The sequence below is a fragment of the Tachyglossus aculeatus genome, chromosome 17 (assembly GCF_015852505.1).
Source record: "Tachyglossus aculeatus isolate mTacAcu1 chromosome 17, mTacAcu1.pri, whole genome shotgun sequence".
Lineage (NCBI taxonomy): Eukaryota > Metazoa > Chordata > Mammalia > Monotremata > Tachyglossidae > Tachyglossus > Tachyglossus aculeatus.
In genome coordinates, this window is record NC_052082.1 from 3,494,961 (window position 1) to 3,514,896 (window position 19,936).

Here is a 19,936-nt window from a genome sequence, read left to right on the forward strand (position 1 = left end):
AATGTCAAGGCCTCGCAAGAAGGAGATGTCGGAAGGGTTGTCAACACCAGTTTTCCTTTTCCTCGTTTACCGGCTCTGCATTCTCTTATCTCTACTTGGGCTTATTGAAGTGTTGCCATGTCTCCTTCAACACCTCTTCATGTCAACCCATCCCGGTTTTCCTCATGAAGTTATTAAGGAGGGGAAATGCCTTAGACTGCTGCCTCTGCTTTGCAAACTGGACACATGGGGTTTTGTTGCTCTGACATCAGTCCCGCCTGTGTTTCAGATATCAAGCATATTGTCAAAATTCCTGGAACAGTATTTATTCGGCATGTGATCAGAGAAAATTACTCTGCTTTCGGCTTTTAATTCTTATTCACTCTGTTTTGTTTTTTAATGGCATTTATTGTTTACTCTGTGACATGCACTGTTTTAAATACTGGGATAGATACAAGTTAGGTAGATACAAGTTAATCAGGTTGGACACAGTCCCTGTCCCTCATGGGGCTCACGGTTTCAATCCCCATGTTACAGATGAGGTAACTGAGACTCAGAGTAGTGAAGGACTTGCGCAAGGTCACGAAGCAGTGTGGCTCAGTGGAAAGAGCACGGTCTTGGGAGTCTTGGGAGGCCATGGGTTCTAATCCCGGCTCCGCCACTTGTCAACTGTGTGACTTTGGGCATGTCACTTAACTTCTCTGGGCCTCAGTTACCTCATCTGTCAAATGGGGATTATGACTGTGAGCCCCACGTGGGACAACCTGATCACCTTGTATTCCCCCTAGTGCTTAGAACAGTGCTTTGTACATAGTAAGCGCTTAACAAATGCCATTATTATTATTATTATTATTATTATTATTATTATTAAGTGGCAGAGCTGGGATTAGAGCTCAGTGACCATCTTATCTCAAAGCTCCTGATGGTGTGTCTGACTGTTTGAGGTGCCTCAGCATCCCATTGTCAAAGGGGTTTCTTGCCTTATACCCCCCGGGCTGTGGGGCATCCTCCCTGTCACCCTTCAGACCTTCGTTTGCAGCTGCCAGGAAATCTGGAAGGACAACAGATTGCACATATATCACTTTTTGGCTCTTTGACCAGGCAGTTTGTACCACCACACACTGAGAAGCAGCTTAATGGCAAGAGCACAGGCTTGGGAGTCAGAGGATGTGGGTTCTAATCCCGTCCCTGCCACTTGTCTGCTGTGTGACCTTGGATAAGCCCCTTAACTTCTCTGTGCTTCAGTTACCGTAAAATGGGAATAAAGACTGTGAGCCCCACGTGGGACAACCTGATTACCTCGTATCTACCCCGGGGTTAGAACAGTGCTTAATGATAATAATTATGATAATAATGACACTTTGCAGTTGAGTTTGCATGATGAAGACAGACCAGGGAGATCACTGCTGTGCATGGTGAAGGGAAGGGTGAGAAAGAGAGCCATATCCAGTCTTCAAAATGCTTAATGATAATAATTATGGTAATAATGACACTTTGCAGTTGAGTTTGCATGATGAAGACAGACCAGGGAGATCACTGCTGTGCATGGTGGAGGGAAGGGTGAGAAAGAGAGCCATATCCAGTCTTCAAAATGCCAGTTGCAATAGGAGGAAATACAACCTGTGAGGCGATTTTCTGTAGGCACGTCTCTCATTGCTTAGGCAACCCCTCAGGGTCCATTGGCCACCTCTGTGAATCCACGGTTCCATTTGGGCTTCTGTTGGGAGCAAAGATGGCAGCAGAGGGACAACTATTGTTATTGTTCACTAAACCTGAGACTTGGGCTCTGACGATGCCTCAGTATAGAAGAGAGGCAGCGTGGCCTACTGGGTAGGATAATAACCTGGGAGTCCGAAGGACCTGAATTCATTCATTCATTCAATCAAATTTATTGAGCGCTTACTGTGTGTAGAGCACTGTATTAAGTGCTTGGGAAGTACAAGTCGGCAACAAATAGAGACGGTCCCTACCCAACAATGGGCTCACAGACTAGAAGGGGGAGACAGACAACATAAGCGCTTAGAACGGTGCTCAGCGCTTAGAACAGTGCCTTGCACATAGTAAGTGCTTAATAAATGTCATCAAAAAAATAGAGGTGTCAAAATCGTCAGAACAAATAGAATTAAAGCTATATGCACATCATTAACAAAATAAATTGAATAGGAAATATGTACAAGTAAAATAGAGTAGTAAACCTATGCAAATATATACAAGTGCTGTGGGGAGGGGAAGGAGGTAGGGCAGGGGGGTGGGGAGGAGGAGAGGAAAAAGGAAAAAGGGGGCTCCGTCTGAGTTCTAGTTCTGACTCTGCCACTTAGCTCTGGGACTTTGGGCAAGTCACTTCATTTCTCTGTGTCCCATGTGAGACACAGACTGTGTCCAACCTGATTACCTTATATCTACCACAGCACTTAGTACAGTTATTGGCATATAGTAAGTACTTAACAAATATCACAACCCCCTGCCCCACCCCCAAAGAACCCTCCCTGGCTTGTCTCACCCTCCACTGGGCAAATGTCCAGGGTTTCAGCAGACTTCCTCAATCCTCACTACAAAAAGGGCATAAAGTGAAATCTGTTCAAATCACACCATTTTGCTCGGCTCTGCATAGCTGAATGCAAGAGAAGTGGCAGGAGGAATGGTATTTATTGAATGCCCGAGGTCTAATGCATTATGCAAAGTACTTGGAAAAGTTCAACACAAAACGATACGTCCCCTGCCCAGAAGGTACTTACACTCTAATAGGCGAGAGAGATGTAAAAATATTTATGATAGAGCAATCTAATTAATCAAATGCATGGTTGAATCAAAATATATACACCAGTGTGTATGAGCGATAGCTAAACAGTTGGGAGAATAAGCAGAGGCTGAAAAGTTCAAAGATTCTGAGTAGTAAAGGCATTAAACCCAAAGTAGTTGGAAAATGATGGGTTTTTTTTTAATTCTGTGAGCCATACTGAGTATCCAGAAAAATCAGACAAGCCGCAAAGCATTGAGTACGTCAATTGACCAAAGTCGTAATCCTACTCATGAAACTTGGAAAAGACAAAAAGCTAATATCATAGCAGGTCTGAGCAGACAAAGGTGTCTCGTGCAAATGTCTGCTAAACAGATGAATTCCAGAAGTCATTATCATCATCAATCATCATCATCAATCATATTTATTGAGCGCTTACTGTGTGCAGAGCACTGTAGTAAGCGCTTGGGAAGTACAAATTGGCAACATATAGAGACAGTCCCTACCCAACAGTGGGCTCACAGTCTAAAAGGGGGAGACAAAACCAAACATACTAACAAAATAAAATAAATAGAATAGATATGTACAAGTAAAATAAATAAATAAATAGAGTAATAAATATGTACAAACATATGTACATATATACAGGTGCTGTGGGGAAGGGAAGGAAGTAAGATGGGGGATGGAGAAGGGGACAGTGAATCGTATTTATTGAGCACATACTGTGTGCAGAGCACTGTACTAGCACTAAGCTCCTTGAGAACAGGAAATTTTTCTCATCCTTCTGCTCTTCTTCCCCCAAGGGCTTAGAGTGCAGTGTACTCGTGGGTGCTCAATAAATACCATTCGTAAGTGTATTATGGCTGCTACAACTCCTTATTTCTACTATACCTATTACTGCTGTGTTTGACATTAAGCAGAGAGGATGGAAACTAAATTCTGACCACTTTTTAAAATGGAGGAACTTGATTCATGAATTAAAGTACACGGAAGTCCTTCAGCATGATATTGAACTGGCAGATAGATCCTACACTTATACTCAAATTTGAACAAAGAGCTGACGGCTATTCTAAATCAAACCAGATTGCTTGTTTTGAGACGATGATTTTTTTTTTTCCGGCTTTCTTTTTGCTTCTCTTTTTGTGCAGTTGTCATGAAACACATTTGAATGCTGACTGGCTTATCCAGGGAGTGGGTTTTAGTTTTCATGAGGACATCAACGCCTACCTTTGCCTATTTCTGAGCGATGTCATCTTTGATCAAACGATTTCCTTTGTGCCTTTTGGATGACAGTGATTTATTCTTATGAAAAGCTGTGGTTTTCAAAGAAGAAAATGGAACAGGCTTTTTTAAAGGGGGCTGCAAAAGAACTCATTAACCTTCTAAAATTACTTTCTCAGCTCAAGTGTTCTCACTTTATTTCTGTTTAATTTCACGTTACATACATTTCTGGCGGGACTGGTAGCTTTTTTAAATCAGCCTTCATGCATCAATCGGCCTGACTTATTTCTCATTTGAAACAGATTGAGACAGAAAGGTAGGTTACCATTAATTGGGGCTGTTTCTGATTTTGTTCAATTTCAAATCAGCGCTCTTTTTGCCTGCCTGTCCAACCCACTTGTTAGATTTGGAACATTTTGCAAAGCCAAGGACCGTGTCTGAATCAATGACCATCCTGCCACCCAACATTTAGCTCAGTGTTTTGTGCATCATAAACACTTGTAGTATCGATTTTAACTGAATTTATTTGCAGAAGATGTGAATAAAATGGATTAAATTGGTGGACAGATGGTAGCCTCAAAATAACATATTATTCGGTCAAGCGCACACAGTTTGCTCTGTGCTTTTCAGTTTGATTTTTTCTTTTGCTTTTTTCATTAGCGCCTCTAGAGCTTTGATTTCTCAGCATTTTGTAGAGAATTGTGAATAATAGAGCAGGATCTCTCTAACTGCCATATCAATACAATAATGTTCTGGGAAGTGTTCTGAATTTTTAAACTAATAAGAAACCATGACAATTTTAGTCCCTTTCATTACCAATCACCTCTCCTCTGTAAAGGTTAATATATTGTAAAATAGAAAGCTTTGCTCTTGAAACTTTATACCTGGTTAAACTCCAATCATTGCAAAGAAAACTTGGCATAACTATTTAATTTTTAGGTATCCACAAGAATCAAAATGGAAATGAGATTTTGAAATGTGTTTAAAGCCATATAGGATTTCCCAATAGGTATTATTTTGCAAACAAGTAAGCAAAGCAAATGAAATCATTTGTCTTGAAAATGGTTTGCCCCCCTTCCCCCCTTTGCATTTGAGTTTTTCTCAAATTTTAAAAGCTCCATTAAATGCTAACAACCACATTTTGGAACCGAATGTCCATATCGTTAAATTGAATCGATCGTTTAAATGAATACTTTTACCCAGAATCCCCGCCAAGTCAGTCTGGGTGTTTTGATGCTCTAAGTGCCAATATATTCCTTTCGCTGAAGATTGGAATGCAGCCCCTCTTCTCACTTTCCTTTCCTAGCCTTCCTCTCACACTCTTCCCTTAATAATCATAATAATGATAATGGCATTTATTAAGCGCTTACTATGTGCAAAGCACTGTTCTAAGTGCTGGGGAGATTACAAGGTGATCAGGTTGTCCCATGGGGGGCTCTCAGTCTTAATCCCCATTTTACAGATGAGGTCATTGAGGCCCAGAGAAGTGAAGTGACTTGCCCAAAGTCACACAGCTGACAATTGGCGGAGTCGGGATTTGAACCCCTGACCTCTGACTCCAAAGCCTGTGCTCTTTCCACTGAACCACGCTGCTTCTATCCTTTTGATGAATTCCACTTGATGTGGTTGAAATCATGTTGAGAAATGGATTAGACCACCCCAAATCTGGCCCTTGGTTTTGTTTTATCAACAGTTAGCTCTCCTCTGCTGAGAATCAGGATGCTAGGGATGCCACCGCGAGGCAAGGCCTGACCTTCCTCAAAGACTGGGTTTTCGCGGTCACTTTTCTGCCATTTTCTCAGGCTTTAATTCCCTAGGTTAAAGTCAGAGCTTTGGTGATTTAGTTTGTAGTTGAATTTCCGTACAACTCCCGAAGTCAGAGAAAGCTGTTAAAAGAAGGTACCCCGTACTTCAGGCATCGACCAGGAGGAAGTCAGGGCCTTCCAGGATGAAGAATTCAGCCGGTTTCAGGTGCATTTTACCAACCAGACTTTTCGGGGCACAGCAATATGGCCTAATGGTTAGACCGTGTGTCAGGGAGTCTGAAGGACCTGGATTCTAACCCCTACTTCCCCACTTGTCTGCTGTATGACCTTGGGCAAATTGCTTAACTTCTCTGTGCCCTAGTTACCTCATCAGCAAAATGGGGATTAAGAACTGTGAGCCCCATTTGGGACATGGACTGTGTCGAACTCGATTAGCTTGTATCTACCCCAGTCCTTAATACAGTGCCTGGCACATAGTAAGCGCTTAACAAATGCCGTCGTCATTATTAACAAGTACCATTAAAAAAACAAAAACAGCAGAGTCTCTGGCGCAGAAGAAAAGTTAGCTCATGGGTGTGTTGAAGAGCACTGAGCAATCTTTTACTTGTAAGGTTATCATTTAGGCTAGAAATTACTGAGGTAAATCCATTAGAGAATAGCAATAGAACAGTGTCCTTGTAGCAAGGAGCGTGTAAACAGTTCTTTGTTTAAAATGCATCGGGAGTGTAGCCTGATTTGCATGTTAATGAAGTGAAGGCCATGATGGTAGTCTAATGGGGGAAGGAAAAAGAATGGGAACTTCTCTGCCAGGAGTTGTTTGGTTAGATTTTAAGACACTCTTGCTTTTGAAATCATTAATGGTTTTGCATGGGCCACCCTATCCAGAGGGATGTAGGGGCTATATTAGAGTCTTCGTGATTTGTGATCCCAGAGTGCAGCATATGTGAAGTTGGGATAAAAAAAACACAAAAACAATAAAGAAAACTGGAACCTGGGGCTTCTATGTGGTGCTGGTGGGACAGCCAAGTGGAGACATGTTGAGCACAAGATAAAACACGGGATTGTTGGTTAAGTGGGAGGTCAGGGCTAGAGATGTCAATTTGGGATTTTTCCATGTAGATACTGGAAATCAAGAAAAAGCCTCAAATCCAAGGATTATGTTTTTTTTCTTTTACTGCACTTCCTCAAGTATTTAATAAGTATTTGGGTGCCAGGCACTGTATTAAGCACTTGGGAAATTAAACAGAAGCATGAGACATGTTCGCTGCACCCAAGGAGTTTACCCTCTAATAAGGAAGACAAAGTTATTTCCAAAAAAATCAAGAAGTACATCCAATCAATCCAATCAATTGTTGTCTAAACACAGCGGATGCTCAGTGAATACTACTGATTGACAGATTGAATTCAAAAAGTTTCCTGATTCTTTAATCCCTAAAATCAGAAAACACAAGGAAACTACAGCAATTTTTTTTTTAAGTACATCTCTGACCCTTTTTCCTTCTTCCCTGACCATATTTGTCCGTTGAGGTCAGTGCTATGTAAATTATGCTTCCTGTTTGTTTCTTTGTGCACTTTTATGCATCCTCCTTTCCTCTAATATGACAGCAAAATCCAATCCCTTTTTAAATATTAATATGAGATTTGCCGAAGAGTATCTCGGAAGCACTGAATCACTGAGAATTGAAAAACATAATCTGAATGCCATCCAATTTCCTTTTATTTACAGCCTTTGAGCCATTTTACAAATTGAAAAGCAACCACCCAGCCATTTCATGTTTCAGTTATTATATGTTTAAAAGATTCTAAGATAGATCAGCATGCCCATCTCATCAAGTAAATTCACATAAACGGTAAATGGAGAAACTCCCAAATTGCTGATTCTGAGTGAAGCAACCTAATGTCCTGAACTTAAAAAGCTCATATATTAGTAACTGCATTAGCCAATAGAGTAGCAAGGATATTTTCTGTCACAGCCTATTGATTCTGTGGGTTTTGCTTTTGTTTCATTTCCTCTGTCTCTTCCCCCATCTTGTGTGGCTTTAAATTGTTTCTTTGTTGTTGTTTGTTTTTTTGGAGGGATACCTGAGGCAGGTGGGGGTGATAGTATTTATTGGGTGCCCATTGGGTACCAGGCACTGTGTTAAGCACTTGGGAAATTAAACAGACGCATGAGACATGTTTGCTGCGCCCAAGGAGTTTACCCTCTAATAAGGAAGACAAACATAAAATTATTTCCAAAAAAATCAAGAAGTACATCCAATCAGTTACACATGCATTCACAGCAGGAGAGTTCAAGGTGCTCAGTCTGCCCAGAGAATTGTGTGAAAATTCAGACAGAAAGGCAACATCCAGTTATTTGTAATGAGGGCAAAGGGAAAGCATGCGTAACTGAAATCCAAAATTCTTCTACAGGTTGTGCTCTAATCCTCATTCTAGCCAGTAGATGAAATATTTTCCCTCATCTCGCCTCCTTTCACACCAGCTAATGATTAGCAGAAATTGCTTTGAGTTTTGTCCCAGTTAACTGTTTACTGCTTCACCTCAGATAGAAGTGCTAATGAGTGGAGTAGCCAAAAGAAAATAAAGAAGACAAATAATATTCTGAGTAATGCTCTCAAAAATCAGTTTTTGGTCCATTGAAAAGTGTGTATGTGGGGGTGGCAGGAGGAAGGGTGTTTTGGGGTCATGGAACAGAGGCAGCATTGACTAGTGGAGCGTGGAGCTAGAACTTGGAAGAGCCAAGTTCCAATCTCAACGCAGCCAGAGTTGTGTGTCCTCTCTGAGCCTTGGTTACTTCATCTATAAAATGTGGGTAAAAATACTTGCCTGTCCTAATGTCATAGGAATGTTATAAGTAATTAAATAACATAATTGATTTTCCACTAGAATTGTTTCCTCCACCAACCTAGGTTGACAGCTCTTACACTATAATCGCAAGCTCCTCTTGGGAAGGAATTGTGCTCTTTGGTATTCTCCCAAGTGCTTAGTACAGTACAGCACACAATAAGCACTCAGCAACTACCATTGATTGACCGATGAAAGTGCTTGATGGAAATAACGGATGACAAATCCTTGATTTTAAAGTCTGTCTCCCTCATTAGAACTTAAGCTTCTTGAGGGCAGGAGTCATGCCCACCAACTCTATTGTATTTCACTCTTCTAACCAGTCAGTACGATGTCCTGCACCCCGTAAGCTCACAATAAATATCACTGATGGAAAATGTTTTAGAAATTTACAAGCCGTGACTATTATTGTTATTGTGATTATTTTCCGTGTGTATGTGCGGTGTCCAGTCATGGTGGCAATGAAGGTATCTGTGATTACTTATTCTGGCCAGGCTTGTGTTGAGTGCCTCTTGGGAGTCTTAGCAGTAGCAAAGGGAAAAGGCTTTTGCATTCACTGTTGCTCAGTCAATCAGTCAAGGCTATTTATTCAGTGCTTACCATGTACAGAGCACTGTGTTAAGTGCTTGGGAAGAGTACAGTACAACAGGGTTGGTAGATATGATCCCTGCCCAAAAGGAATTTACAGTCTACGTGTCTGCAGTCTCCCACTGTAGACTATGGGCTCATTTTGGGCAGGTACTGTCTCTCTTTATTACTGTATTGTGCTTAGTACAGTGCTCTGCACACAGTAAGCACTCAATAAATATGATCAAATGAAAGAATACAAATGAGTTAATTCAGCCAGTGGGGTGACTGGACCCTACTTGTAGACGTTTCTTTCTCTCACCACAGTGTCATGAAATTAATGTCCAATCCAGTTGTTTTAGAACCATTCCTCACATTGTGATATATAACAAACAGAAGTAACTTTTTTTTAGTTATTAATTGTATCGGTTAGGGTTCTTGCTTAATAAAAATACGTTCAATAACATTCTCCTTTCTGCATCATATATGCACTTAGATCTGGGACCTTTGGGCATTTGATATTCAACCCACCCTCAAACCCACAGCACTTAAGTGCATATCTTTAAATTGTGTAGTATCGATCACTTGTGTATATTAATGCCTGACTCCCCTTCTAGACTGTAAGCTTGTTGTGGGCAGGGAACATATCTGCCAACTCTGTTGTACTCTCCCATGCACTTAGTTCAGTTCTGTGCACATAGTAAGTGCTCAATAAATATCTCCGGTTGATTAAACGTTGTTGTTTAAGAAGAAGGGTGATTCTTTGAATAATAATGCTGGTATTTGTTAAGAGAAGCAGTGTGGCTCCGTGGAAAGAGCACGGGCTTTGGAGTCAGAGGTCATGGGTTCAGATCCCGGCTCTGCCAATTGTCAGCTGTGTGACTTTGGGCAAGTCACTTAACTTCTCTGGCCCTTAGTTACCTCATCTGTAAAATGGGGATTAAGACTGTGAGCCCCCCGTGGGACAACCTGATCACCTTGTAACCTCCCCAGTGCTTAGAACAGTGCTTTGCACACAGTCAGCGCTTAATAAATGCCATTATTATTATTATTATTAAGTGCTTACTATGTGTGAAGCCCTGTTCTAAGTGCTGAGGGGGATACAAGGTGATCAGGTTGTCCCACATGGGGCTCTCAGTCTTCAACCCCATTTTACAGAGGAGAGTAACTGAGGCCCAGTGAAGTGATTTGCCCAAAGTCACACAGCTGACAATCGGCGGAGCCGGGATTAGAAACCATGACCTCTGACTCCCAAGCCCGGGCTCTTTCCACTGAGCCACACTGTGCCCTGTCTAGTCTCCCCACTCTGAGCAGAAGCAGCATGGCATAGTGAATAGGACACAGGACTGGGAGTCAGAAGGTCATGGGTTCTAATCCTGCCTCTGCCACTCGTCTGCTTGGTGACCTTGGGCAAGTTACTTTGCTTCTCTGTGCCTCAGTTACCTCATCTGTAAAATGGGGATGAAGACTGTGAGCCCCACATGGGACAACCTGATCACCTTGTATCTACCCCAGCGCTTAGAACAGGGCTTGGCACATAGTAACTGCTTGACAAATACCATCATTATTATTATTATTATCTCATGGCTTTTTTTGTTTGTTTTTTTTTTTAATCCCCCATTCTCTAGGTTAGGTGTCTGCCCACATCTGTGACAGGTGGGGTGTGGGTAGGGGCTGGGGGGGGAGGCTGTTGACTTGAAGGATGGTCCTCGGCATTTGATGCCCCCTAAAAGTGCTTAGAACAGTGCTTGACTTATAGTATGCACTTAATGAATATCCCGGCTCTGCCACTTGTCTGCCGTGTGGCCTTGGGCAAGTCACTTCACTTCTCTGGGCCTCAGTTACCTCATCTGTACAATGGGGATTAAGACTGTGAGCCCCATATGGGACAGATACTCTGTCCAATCTGCTTAACTTGTATCTACCCCAGTGCTTAGGGCAGTGCTTGGCACATAGTAAGCGCCATTGTTATTATTAACAAACATCATTATTAATTAACCCCCCTCCCTCCAAATAAAGCGTGTTGACAACACCAGGGGTTGAGCCAATGCCAGTTTATGAATTGGGTCTAGGACTAGTAGCAGGGAATTGTGTCAAATATTAATTGTGGTATTGTTAAGAGTTAACTATATGCCAAGCACTATCGTAGTCAAAAGATAATCAGGTGGGACACTGTCTCTGTCCCACATGGGGCTAGTGGTCTAAGTAGGAGGTAGAATAGGTAAGAGAAGCAGCACGGCTTAGTGGATAGAGCATGGGCTTGGGACTCATAAAGTAGCGGGTTCTAATTCCGGCTCCCACTCTTGTCTGCTGTGTGACCTTGGGCAAATCACGTCATGTCTCTGAGCCTGTTACTTCAGCTGTAAAATGGGGATTGAGACTGTGAGCCCCATGTGAGACAGGGACTGTGTCCAACCCGATCATCTTATATCCACCCTGGTGCTTAATACAGTGCCTGGTACTTAGTTGAGCACTTAAACAATACCATTCATTCATTCAGTCGTATTTATTGAGTGCTGACTGTGTGCAGAGCACTGTACTAAGCGCTTGGGAAGTACAAGTTGGCAACATCTAGAGACGGTCCCTACCCAACAGCGGGCTCACAGTCTAGAAGGGGGATTCACATCCTAGCTCCGCCACTTGTCAGCTGTGTGACCTTGGGCAAGTCACTTCACTTCTCTGTGTCTCAGTTCCCTCAACTGTAAAATGGGGATGAAGACTGTGAGCCTCACCATAATTATTTAGTATTATTATTAACAGTTATTTAATCACTATTTTACAGATGAAGAAAACTGACAGGCAGTCCATCAATCAGTGGTAGTTACTGTGTGCTTACTGTGTGCCCTACTAAGCACTTGGGGGAGTTCAGCCCAACAATAAAGCAGGCACATTCCCTGCCCACAGTGAGCTTGACACAGAAAAGTTAAATGACTTACTCAAGTTCACACAGGCAGGTATGGGCAGGGTCATGATTAGAAGGCTGAGATTAGAGATTGGGGAAGCAGCGTGGCTCAGTGGAAAGAGCCCGGGCTTTGGAGTCAGAGGTCGTGGGTTCAAATCCCGGCTCCACAACTTGTCAGCTGTGTGACTTTGGGCAAGTCACTTCACTTCTCCGGGCCTCAGTTCCCTTATCTGGAAAACGGGGATGAAGACTGTGAGCCCCTCGTGGGACAACCTGATTACCTTGTATCTACCCCAGCGCTTAGAACAGTGCTTTGCACATAGCGCTTAACAAATACCAACATTATTATTATTATTATTATTATTATTAGAACTCTGAGGCTCTGAGTCCCCGGTCTGTGCTCTTTCCACTAGGCCTCGCTGCTTCTCAACATCCTGGATCGGTTTGTAGGGAATTGGGGATGGGAGCAGGGAGACAAGACAATTGGGCCTTTTTTGCTGCACAGTGTGAAATGTGACAAGAAAGCCGGGAGCTGAAGGAAGCGTTTTGGAGGAAAGAGTCCTGACCAAGGAATGAAAGGCCCTATGGTAGACACAGGCAGGCTGCATAACCGCTGCTGCATCTGAAACTAGAAGAGTGAAAAGATTTATCTTCTGCTATTGGATTTTCTTTTGACTTAGAATAGACACACTGTCCTCTTATCTGCTGTCAACTTGTTCAGTGGCAACTGCCTCTGGCGATTTTACGCAGTGTGCCAGCCTACCTCTAGCTTTAATAAAATGCGCTCTATCTCTCGTATTATGTAGAATAGTATACTTGTTTTTTGTGTTGGGTATTCCTCACATCCCTCTACTGAAAGAAGGAACTGAAGCCGCAAGACATGATGATGTAGGGAATTTCAGCTATTTATGTTGTTAGTACGGGGTGGGGGAGAAGATGTAAGACTTTGGATGTCGAGAGTGGATGCCGGGCATTTCTGCAGTTCACCGAGAAACACTTGGAAAGGTCAGGGTCTCGAGTTGACAGAATCCCAGGACGCTTGTGTTGGGTAAATCCTGCTTCGTCCAAATTTAGGGGCAAAGCAGAGAGGCCTAGTAGAGAGAGCAGAGACCTGGGAATCAGAAAGACCAGGGTTCTAATCCACGCCCCACCATTTGACTGTTGTGTGGCCTTGGACAGGCCATTTATCTTCTCTGTACCTTTGTTTTCTCGGATGTAAAATGGGGATGTACCCACCTGTCGTTACTCTAGTCTGTGAGCCCACTGTGGGACAGGACTGTGTCTTGTATCTAGAAGAGTACTTGACTCATAGTAAGAGCAAGTGATTGATAATTAGGATGCTTTAGCTTGGCTGAGAATCCAACAAAGGAGCCTGATTTTACTTCCCTAATGAAACTGTGGGCAGGGAACTTGCCTACCGACCCTGTTGTTGCCAACTTGTACTTCCCAAGCGCTTAGTACAGTGCTCTGCACACAGCAAGCGCTCAATAAATACGATTGAATGAATGAATGACCCTGTTGTTCTGTACTCTACTAAGCGGCGTAGTCCACTGTTCTGCTCACAACAAGAGCTCAATAAATGCATTTGATTGATTCCCAAATATTTTGCTTCTCTCACTTTGTCTTTCTCCCTTCAAGTGCCACAGGCTGGGATGTCTGTAACTACAGAACTTGGAATTTGCCCCAGAGAAATTAATTTCTCGCTCTCAGGGACTAAAATTCAGGCCTAACCCAAGGAATTGAAGTCTGATCGTCTCACTACTATAAAGCCGGGCCAGGGAAAACATACAGAATTCCTGTATCGCTCTAAGAAGTGAACATCCTGTGAGGGCTGATTTGTTATGTTTAGATAACTCAGGAAAGTAGGCTTGGACACACTGCTAGTCTAGTTCCATGTTCAAAGGATACTTTGCTTCTAGACTGTGAGCCCACTGTTGGGTAGGGACTGTCTCTATATGTTGCCAACTTGTACTTCCCAAGCGCTTAGTACAGTGCTCTGCACACAGTAAGCGCTCAATAAATACGATTGACTGATTGATTTGTTGCTTTTTCAGTTTGCCCAAAGCTAACGGGACTGTGAAGTATGTATAGCTTCATTTGGGTTGGGACATCATGCAAGGTCATGGAAGCAAATGTGGCCTAGTTGAAAGAGCCCTGCCCTGGGGGGTTCGATCCCAGCTCTGCCACTTTCTTTTTGGATGACCTTGGGCAAGTCATATAACCTCTAGCTGCCTCAGTTTCATCATCTGTAAAATGAGATTAAGTACTTGTCCGTTGTATTTAAACTGAGTCCTAATAATAATAATAATTGTAGTATTAAACACTTCATTCATTCAATCGTATTTATTGAGCGATTACTGTATGCAGAGCGCTGTACTAAGCACTTGGGAAGTACAAGTTGGCAACATATAGAGACGGTCCCTACCCAACAGTGGGCTCACAGTCTAGAAGGTGGGGGGGGGAGTGCCGTCATATGTGCCAGGCACTACACTAAATTCTGGGATAGATACAAGATAATTGGGTTGGACACAGTCCCTGGGATATTTGTTAAGCGCTTACTATGTGCGAGGCACTGTACTAAGTGCCAGGATAGATACAGGTCTATCAGGTTTGACACAGTACCTGTTGCACATGGGGTGCACAGTCTCAATCGCCATTTTACCAATGAGGTAACCGAGGCACAGAGAAGTGAAGTGACTTGCCCACGGTCACACAGCAAAGTGGCAGAGCTAGGATTAGAACCCGGGTCCTCTCACTCCCAGGCCCTCCCTCTTTTCTCTTGGTTCTGCTGCTCCGCTAGTGGGATTGTGCCTGACTGATACTATTACACATACATACATTACACGTGTTACACATATTGCAACATAATAATAATAATAATGGTATTTGTTAAGCGCTTACTCTGTGCAAAGCACTGTTCTAAGCGCTGGGGAGGTTACAAGGTGATCAGGTTGTCCCACGCGGGGCTCCCAGTTTTAATCCCCATTTTACAGATGAGGTAACTGAGGCCCAGAGAAGTGAAGTGACTAGCCCAAAGTCACACAGCTGACAATTGGTGGAGCTGGGATTTGAACCCATGACCTCTGACTCCAAAGCCCGGGCTCTTTCCACTGAGCCACGCTGCTTCTTTAATGTATCTACCTCATCACTTATTGCTGTGCTTGGCACATAGTAAGCACTTAAGATATACCCCTTCTAAACTGTCAGCTTGTCGTCAGCAGGGAATGTTCTCTGTTTATTGTAATAATAATAATAATGATAATGGCATTTGTTAAGCGCTTACTATGTGCAGAGCACTGTTCTACGCGCTGGGGGAGAATACAAGGTGATCAAGTTGTCCCACATGGGGCTGACAGTCTTAATCCCCATTTTACAGATGAGGTAACTGAGGCTCAGAGAAGTTAAGTGACTTGCCCAAGGTCACACAGCAGACATGTGTCGGAGACAGGTTTCGAACCCATGACCTCTGACTCCAAAGCCCGTGCTCTTTCCATTGAGCCACGCTGCTTTTCATTCATTCATTCATTCAATCATATTTATTGAGCGCTTACCATGTGCAGAGCACTGTACTAAGCGCTTGGGAAGTACAAGTTGGCAACATATAGAGACGGTCCCCACCCAGCAACAGGCTCACAGTCTAGAAGGGGGACACAGACGACAACACAAAACATATTAATAAAATAAATAGAATAGTAAATCAATCAATCAATCAATCGTATTTATTGAGCGCTTACTGTGTGCAGAGCACTGTACTAAGCGCTTGGGAAGTACAAGTTGGCAACATATAGAGACAGTCCCTACCCAACAGTGGGCTCACAGTCTAAAAGGGGGAGACAGAGAACAAAACCGAACATACTAACAAAATAAAATAAATAGAATAGATATGTACAAGCAAAATAAATAGAGTAATAAATATGTACAAACATATATGCAGGTGCTGTGGGGAGGGGAAGGGGAGAGGAAGGAGGGGGCTCACCTGAGCATTTAGTACATAGTAAGCGCTCAATACAGTTGACTGGCTGAACGTACCATTCTGATGATGATGATAACGACGTGTTGTCTTGTTTTCTATTTGACCCTGTATTGTAGAACTGTCTACTGCGGGACCCATGGGAATGGGCAGCACCACCAGCACGACCCTCCGATTCACCACGAGTAGCGCGGGAAGGGGCACGACCACGTCGGTGCCAGGCCGGAGAAACCGGAGCACCAGTGCTCCTTCGCCGGCAGCGGCCGCGCCTGTGGAAATCACCACCCGCCTCCCGCCGGCTTCCTCCCAGCTGCCCGCCGTCGGGGCAGAGAGCTGCGAGGCGGTCGAATCCCGGGAGATCATGTGGTTTAAGACCCGCCAAGGACAGGTGGCCAAGCAGCCGTGCCCCTTCGGGACAGTCGGTAAGCACCCGGGAGTGACCTCCGTTAACGGTGACCCATCCTCTTCTGGCAGGAGCGGTTGCCTTTTAATTTCTCCTTCATTGGTTTATCCATTCATTCAGTTGTATTTATTGAGCGCTTACAGTGTGCAGAGCACTGTATTAAGCACTTGGGAAGTACAAGGAGGCAACATATAGAGACAGTCCCTACCCAACAACAGGCTCACAGCCTAGAAGGGGGAGACAAACAAAACAAAACATGTGGACAGGTGTCAAGTTGTCAGAATAAATAGAATTAGAGCTAAATGCACATCATTGGAGAAGCAGCGTGGTTCGGTGGAAAGAGCCCGGGCTTTGGAGTCAGACATCGTGGGTTCAAACCCCGGCTCCACCAACTGTCAGCTGTGTGACTTTGGGCAAGTCACTTCACTTCTCTGTGCCTCAGTGACCTCATCTGGAAAATGGGGATTGAAACTGTGAGCCCCCCCATGGGACAACTTGGTCACCTTTGGAGTCAGACATCATGGGTTCAAATCTCGGCTCCACCAACTGTCAGCTGTGTGACTTTGGGCAAGTCACTTAACTTCTCTGTGCCTCAGTGACCTCATCTGGAAAATGGGGATTGAAACTGTGAGCCCCCCCATGGGACAACTTGGTCACCTTTGGAGTCAGACATCATGGGTTCAAATCCCGGCTCCACCAACTGTCAGCTGTGTGACTTTGGGCAAGTCACCTCACTTCTCTGGGCCTCAGTTCCCTCATCTGGAAAATGGGGATTAAGACTGTGAGCCCCACATGGGACAACCTCATCTCCTTGTATTCCCCCCAGCACTTAGAACAGTGCTTTGCACATAGTAAGCACTTTACAAATACCAACATTATTATCATTATTATTATTATCACCTTGTAACCTCCCCAGCGCTTAAAACAGTGCTTTGCACATAGTAAGCGCTTAACAAATACCATTATTATTATTATTATTATCATTAACAAAATAAATAGAATAGTAAATATGTACAAGTAAAATAGAGTAATAAATCTGTACAACCATATATACAGGTGCTGTGGGGAGGGGAAGGAGGGTTACTGAATGATCTCTTTGAGAGAGATCATCCATTACTCTAAGGCCCCCAGAGGGGTGATTTCTCGGGAGGTTCCATTCAGGTAGAGATTGTGATACTCTCATCTTCTGGACAAATGCTGTGGCAAATGCAAATGAAACCAAGACCGTTTTATGATGGCGTATTCATGCCCAGGATTGGATGCAAAGATAATACGAATATGCAGCTTTGAAGTGTCCACACCATTAGTTAATTTGAAGTCGACGGTCACTACAGACTTCCGCAGTGACATGTGGTCGGGCCATCCCGAACAAAGGACTGTGTGTTCGGTACCCGTTTCTCAGAATCCCCCAGGCCAGTTTATTCTCTGAGAAACATATTCATGAACTGTTTTCTTGGTCATCGCTTGACTTTGAAATATGCCCAGTTTGTCTAGGGCTTATGTGTTGGATAATTAGTTAGAACATGATTAAGGGGTTAGGGAAAGGGTTCTTCGACCGCGCAAGCCAGACTTAGTCGAGCATGCCATGGTAATGATGAAAACGTTTGTGTGTGTGGTGGGGGATGCGGGGGGGGGGGGGGCGGTTTGAGGGCGCATTGCCACGGATGATGCTTCAGTGTGAGTTTTTTTGTAGCACAGTTGCCCGTGCAGCAGAAGAGCGTGATGTGATATGCAAATGCTCAAAGATGGAGCAGGGATTGGTGAAAAGCCCCCCAGAGGGGGTTCGGTTCGCACCCGGCACCTTGTCCTCTCTTCAATACCCTGTTTCTGTTTCCAGGTGTGTCAACGTACCTTTGTCTCACCCCTGATGGAATTTGGGATCCCCAAGGCCCGGATCTCAGTAACTGCTCCTCACCTTGGGTCAATCACATGACGCAAAAGGTAAAGAGCCTCTGTTCTGTGATGCTTTCTTTTCCTATTTCCAGAAATTTTCTCAATAGCTTTCAAATGCCAGTAAAAGTCCTTGTGCCTTTAATGGGAAGGAATCTCTTAGGTCAAGTGACACTCCACGGGAGTGAACTCTCCATACTAAAGCTACTGGTGATCCACTGAAAACTGTTTGTAAATCACCAGGCCATACACTTCCGTGAAACGTGTCCAACGTGGCCTGTTTCACGTCCCACTTTTCAGCTTTGTTGCTTTTTTTTTTATAACTAAACTTCCCGCACCTTTGGAAATTGTTGACTGAAGAGTCCAAGGGCATATCGAACCTCATGTCCCTAGCAAGATATTTCTCTATTGCAAAAGCACAGAAGCCCCACTGTGACAGTCCAGTAGCTCGGTAACGATTCTGTAGCTCTTCGTCATTCACAGTGCATTCTTCGAGGCATTCTTAGAGATAATAAATCTTAGAGATATGGAGTTATTGGGGCTTATGTGGGTTAGAGTATTCAGAGTGTTAGTATTATTAATGCACTAGGTGATCTCAGTGGGTTTCATTGTAGGCCATCAAATTTTTGAGCATGTACTGTGTGTAGAGCACTGTACTAAGCACTTGGGAAGGTACAGTGGAGTAAAGAGACACTATCCCTACCATCAAGGAGCTTACAGCATACCTCCGGAAACAGACACTAAACCAATTTATATGTTAGGACTGAGTACATGTCAGTCAGTGAGTCATATTTATTGAGCACTTGCTGTGTGCAGAGCACTGTCACTAATTTATATGTTAGGACTGAGTACATGTCAGTCAGTGAGTCATATTTATTGAGCACTTGCTGTGTGCAGAGCACTGTACTAAGTGGGAGAGTACAGTACAACAGTAAGCAGACACATCCCCTGCCCACAATTAGCTCACAGTCTAGGGGGGTGACATTAATATAAACACATAAATCCCAGACATGTATCTAAGTGCTGTGGGGCTGGGAGAGGGGAGGAATAAAGGGAAAAAGTCAGGGTGACATAGAAGGGAATGGGAGAAGAAGTGAGGAGGGCTTAGTAGTCAGGGAAGGCCTCTTGGAGGAGATGTGAAGGGAGGAAAGTGATTTTCTTTCAAATATGAGGAGGGGCAGTGTTTCAGGCCAGAAGCAGGTTGTGGGCAGGAGGTGGGCAGCAAGATAAATGAGATTGAGGTAAAGTGAGAAGATTGGCATTAGAAGAGCAAAGTGTGCAGACTGGGTGGTAATAGGAGAGTAGCAAGGTGAGGTAGGAGGGGGCAAGGTGATTGTTTTAAAGCCAGTGGTGAGGAGTTTCTACCTTCAGACCCAAGGGACTGTGTAGACAAATCATTGTCCTAGCAATGAGTGTGGTTATATTCACTCTAAAGTGAAATGGAGTCTATCTCTTGCAGAGTAGCCAAAGCCTGGATCTTCTGAAGAAAGTCTCTTGGGGTGACATGACTGACCCTCTACAGCTGTAAAAGCAATTCTTTGTCACTTTCCTCCTTCTCATGTTAACTACCTTTAGCCTCAATAGTTTATTGAACAGCGATCAATAATATCTACTTTTGTAAATGAGCTTGCTCCCTCTTGACATCCCAACTCCTGGC

The 19,936-nt window shown here is 43.7% G+C and overlaps 1 protein-coding gene across 17 annotated transcripts in view; it reads left to right on the top strand.

Annotated features, from left to right (window-relative positions):
- ADGRL3 (adhesion G protein-coupled receptor L3) overlaps nt 1-19,936 on the top strand; it is a 694,363-nt gene that overhangs the window by 538,443 nt on the left and 135,984 nt on the right. For all 17 annotated transcript variants that reach the window (XM_038759779.1, XM_038759784.1, XM_038759785.1 and 14 more), the window contains 2 exons: nt 16,106-16,408; nt 18,227-18,330. In XM_038759779.1, the coding sequence (XP_038615707.1) occupies nt 16,106-16,408; nt 18,227-18,330 (407 nt within the window). The remainder of the gene's footprint in view (nt 1-16,105; nt 16,409-18,226; nt 18,331-19,936) is intronic.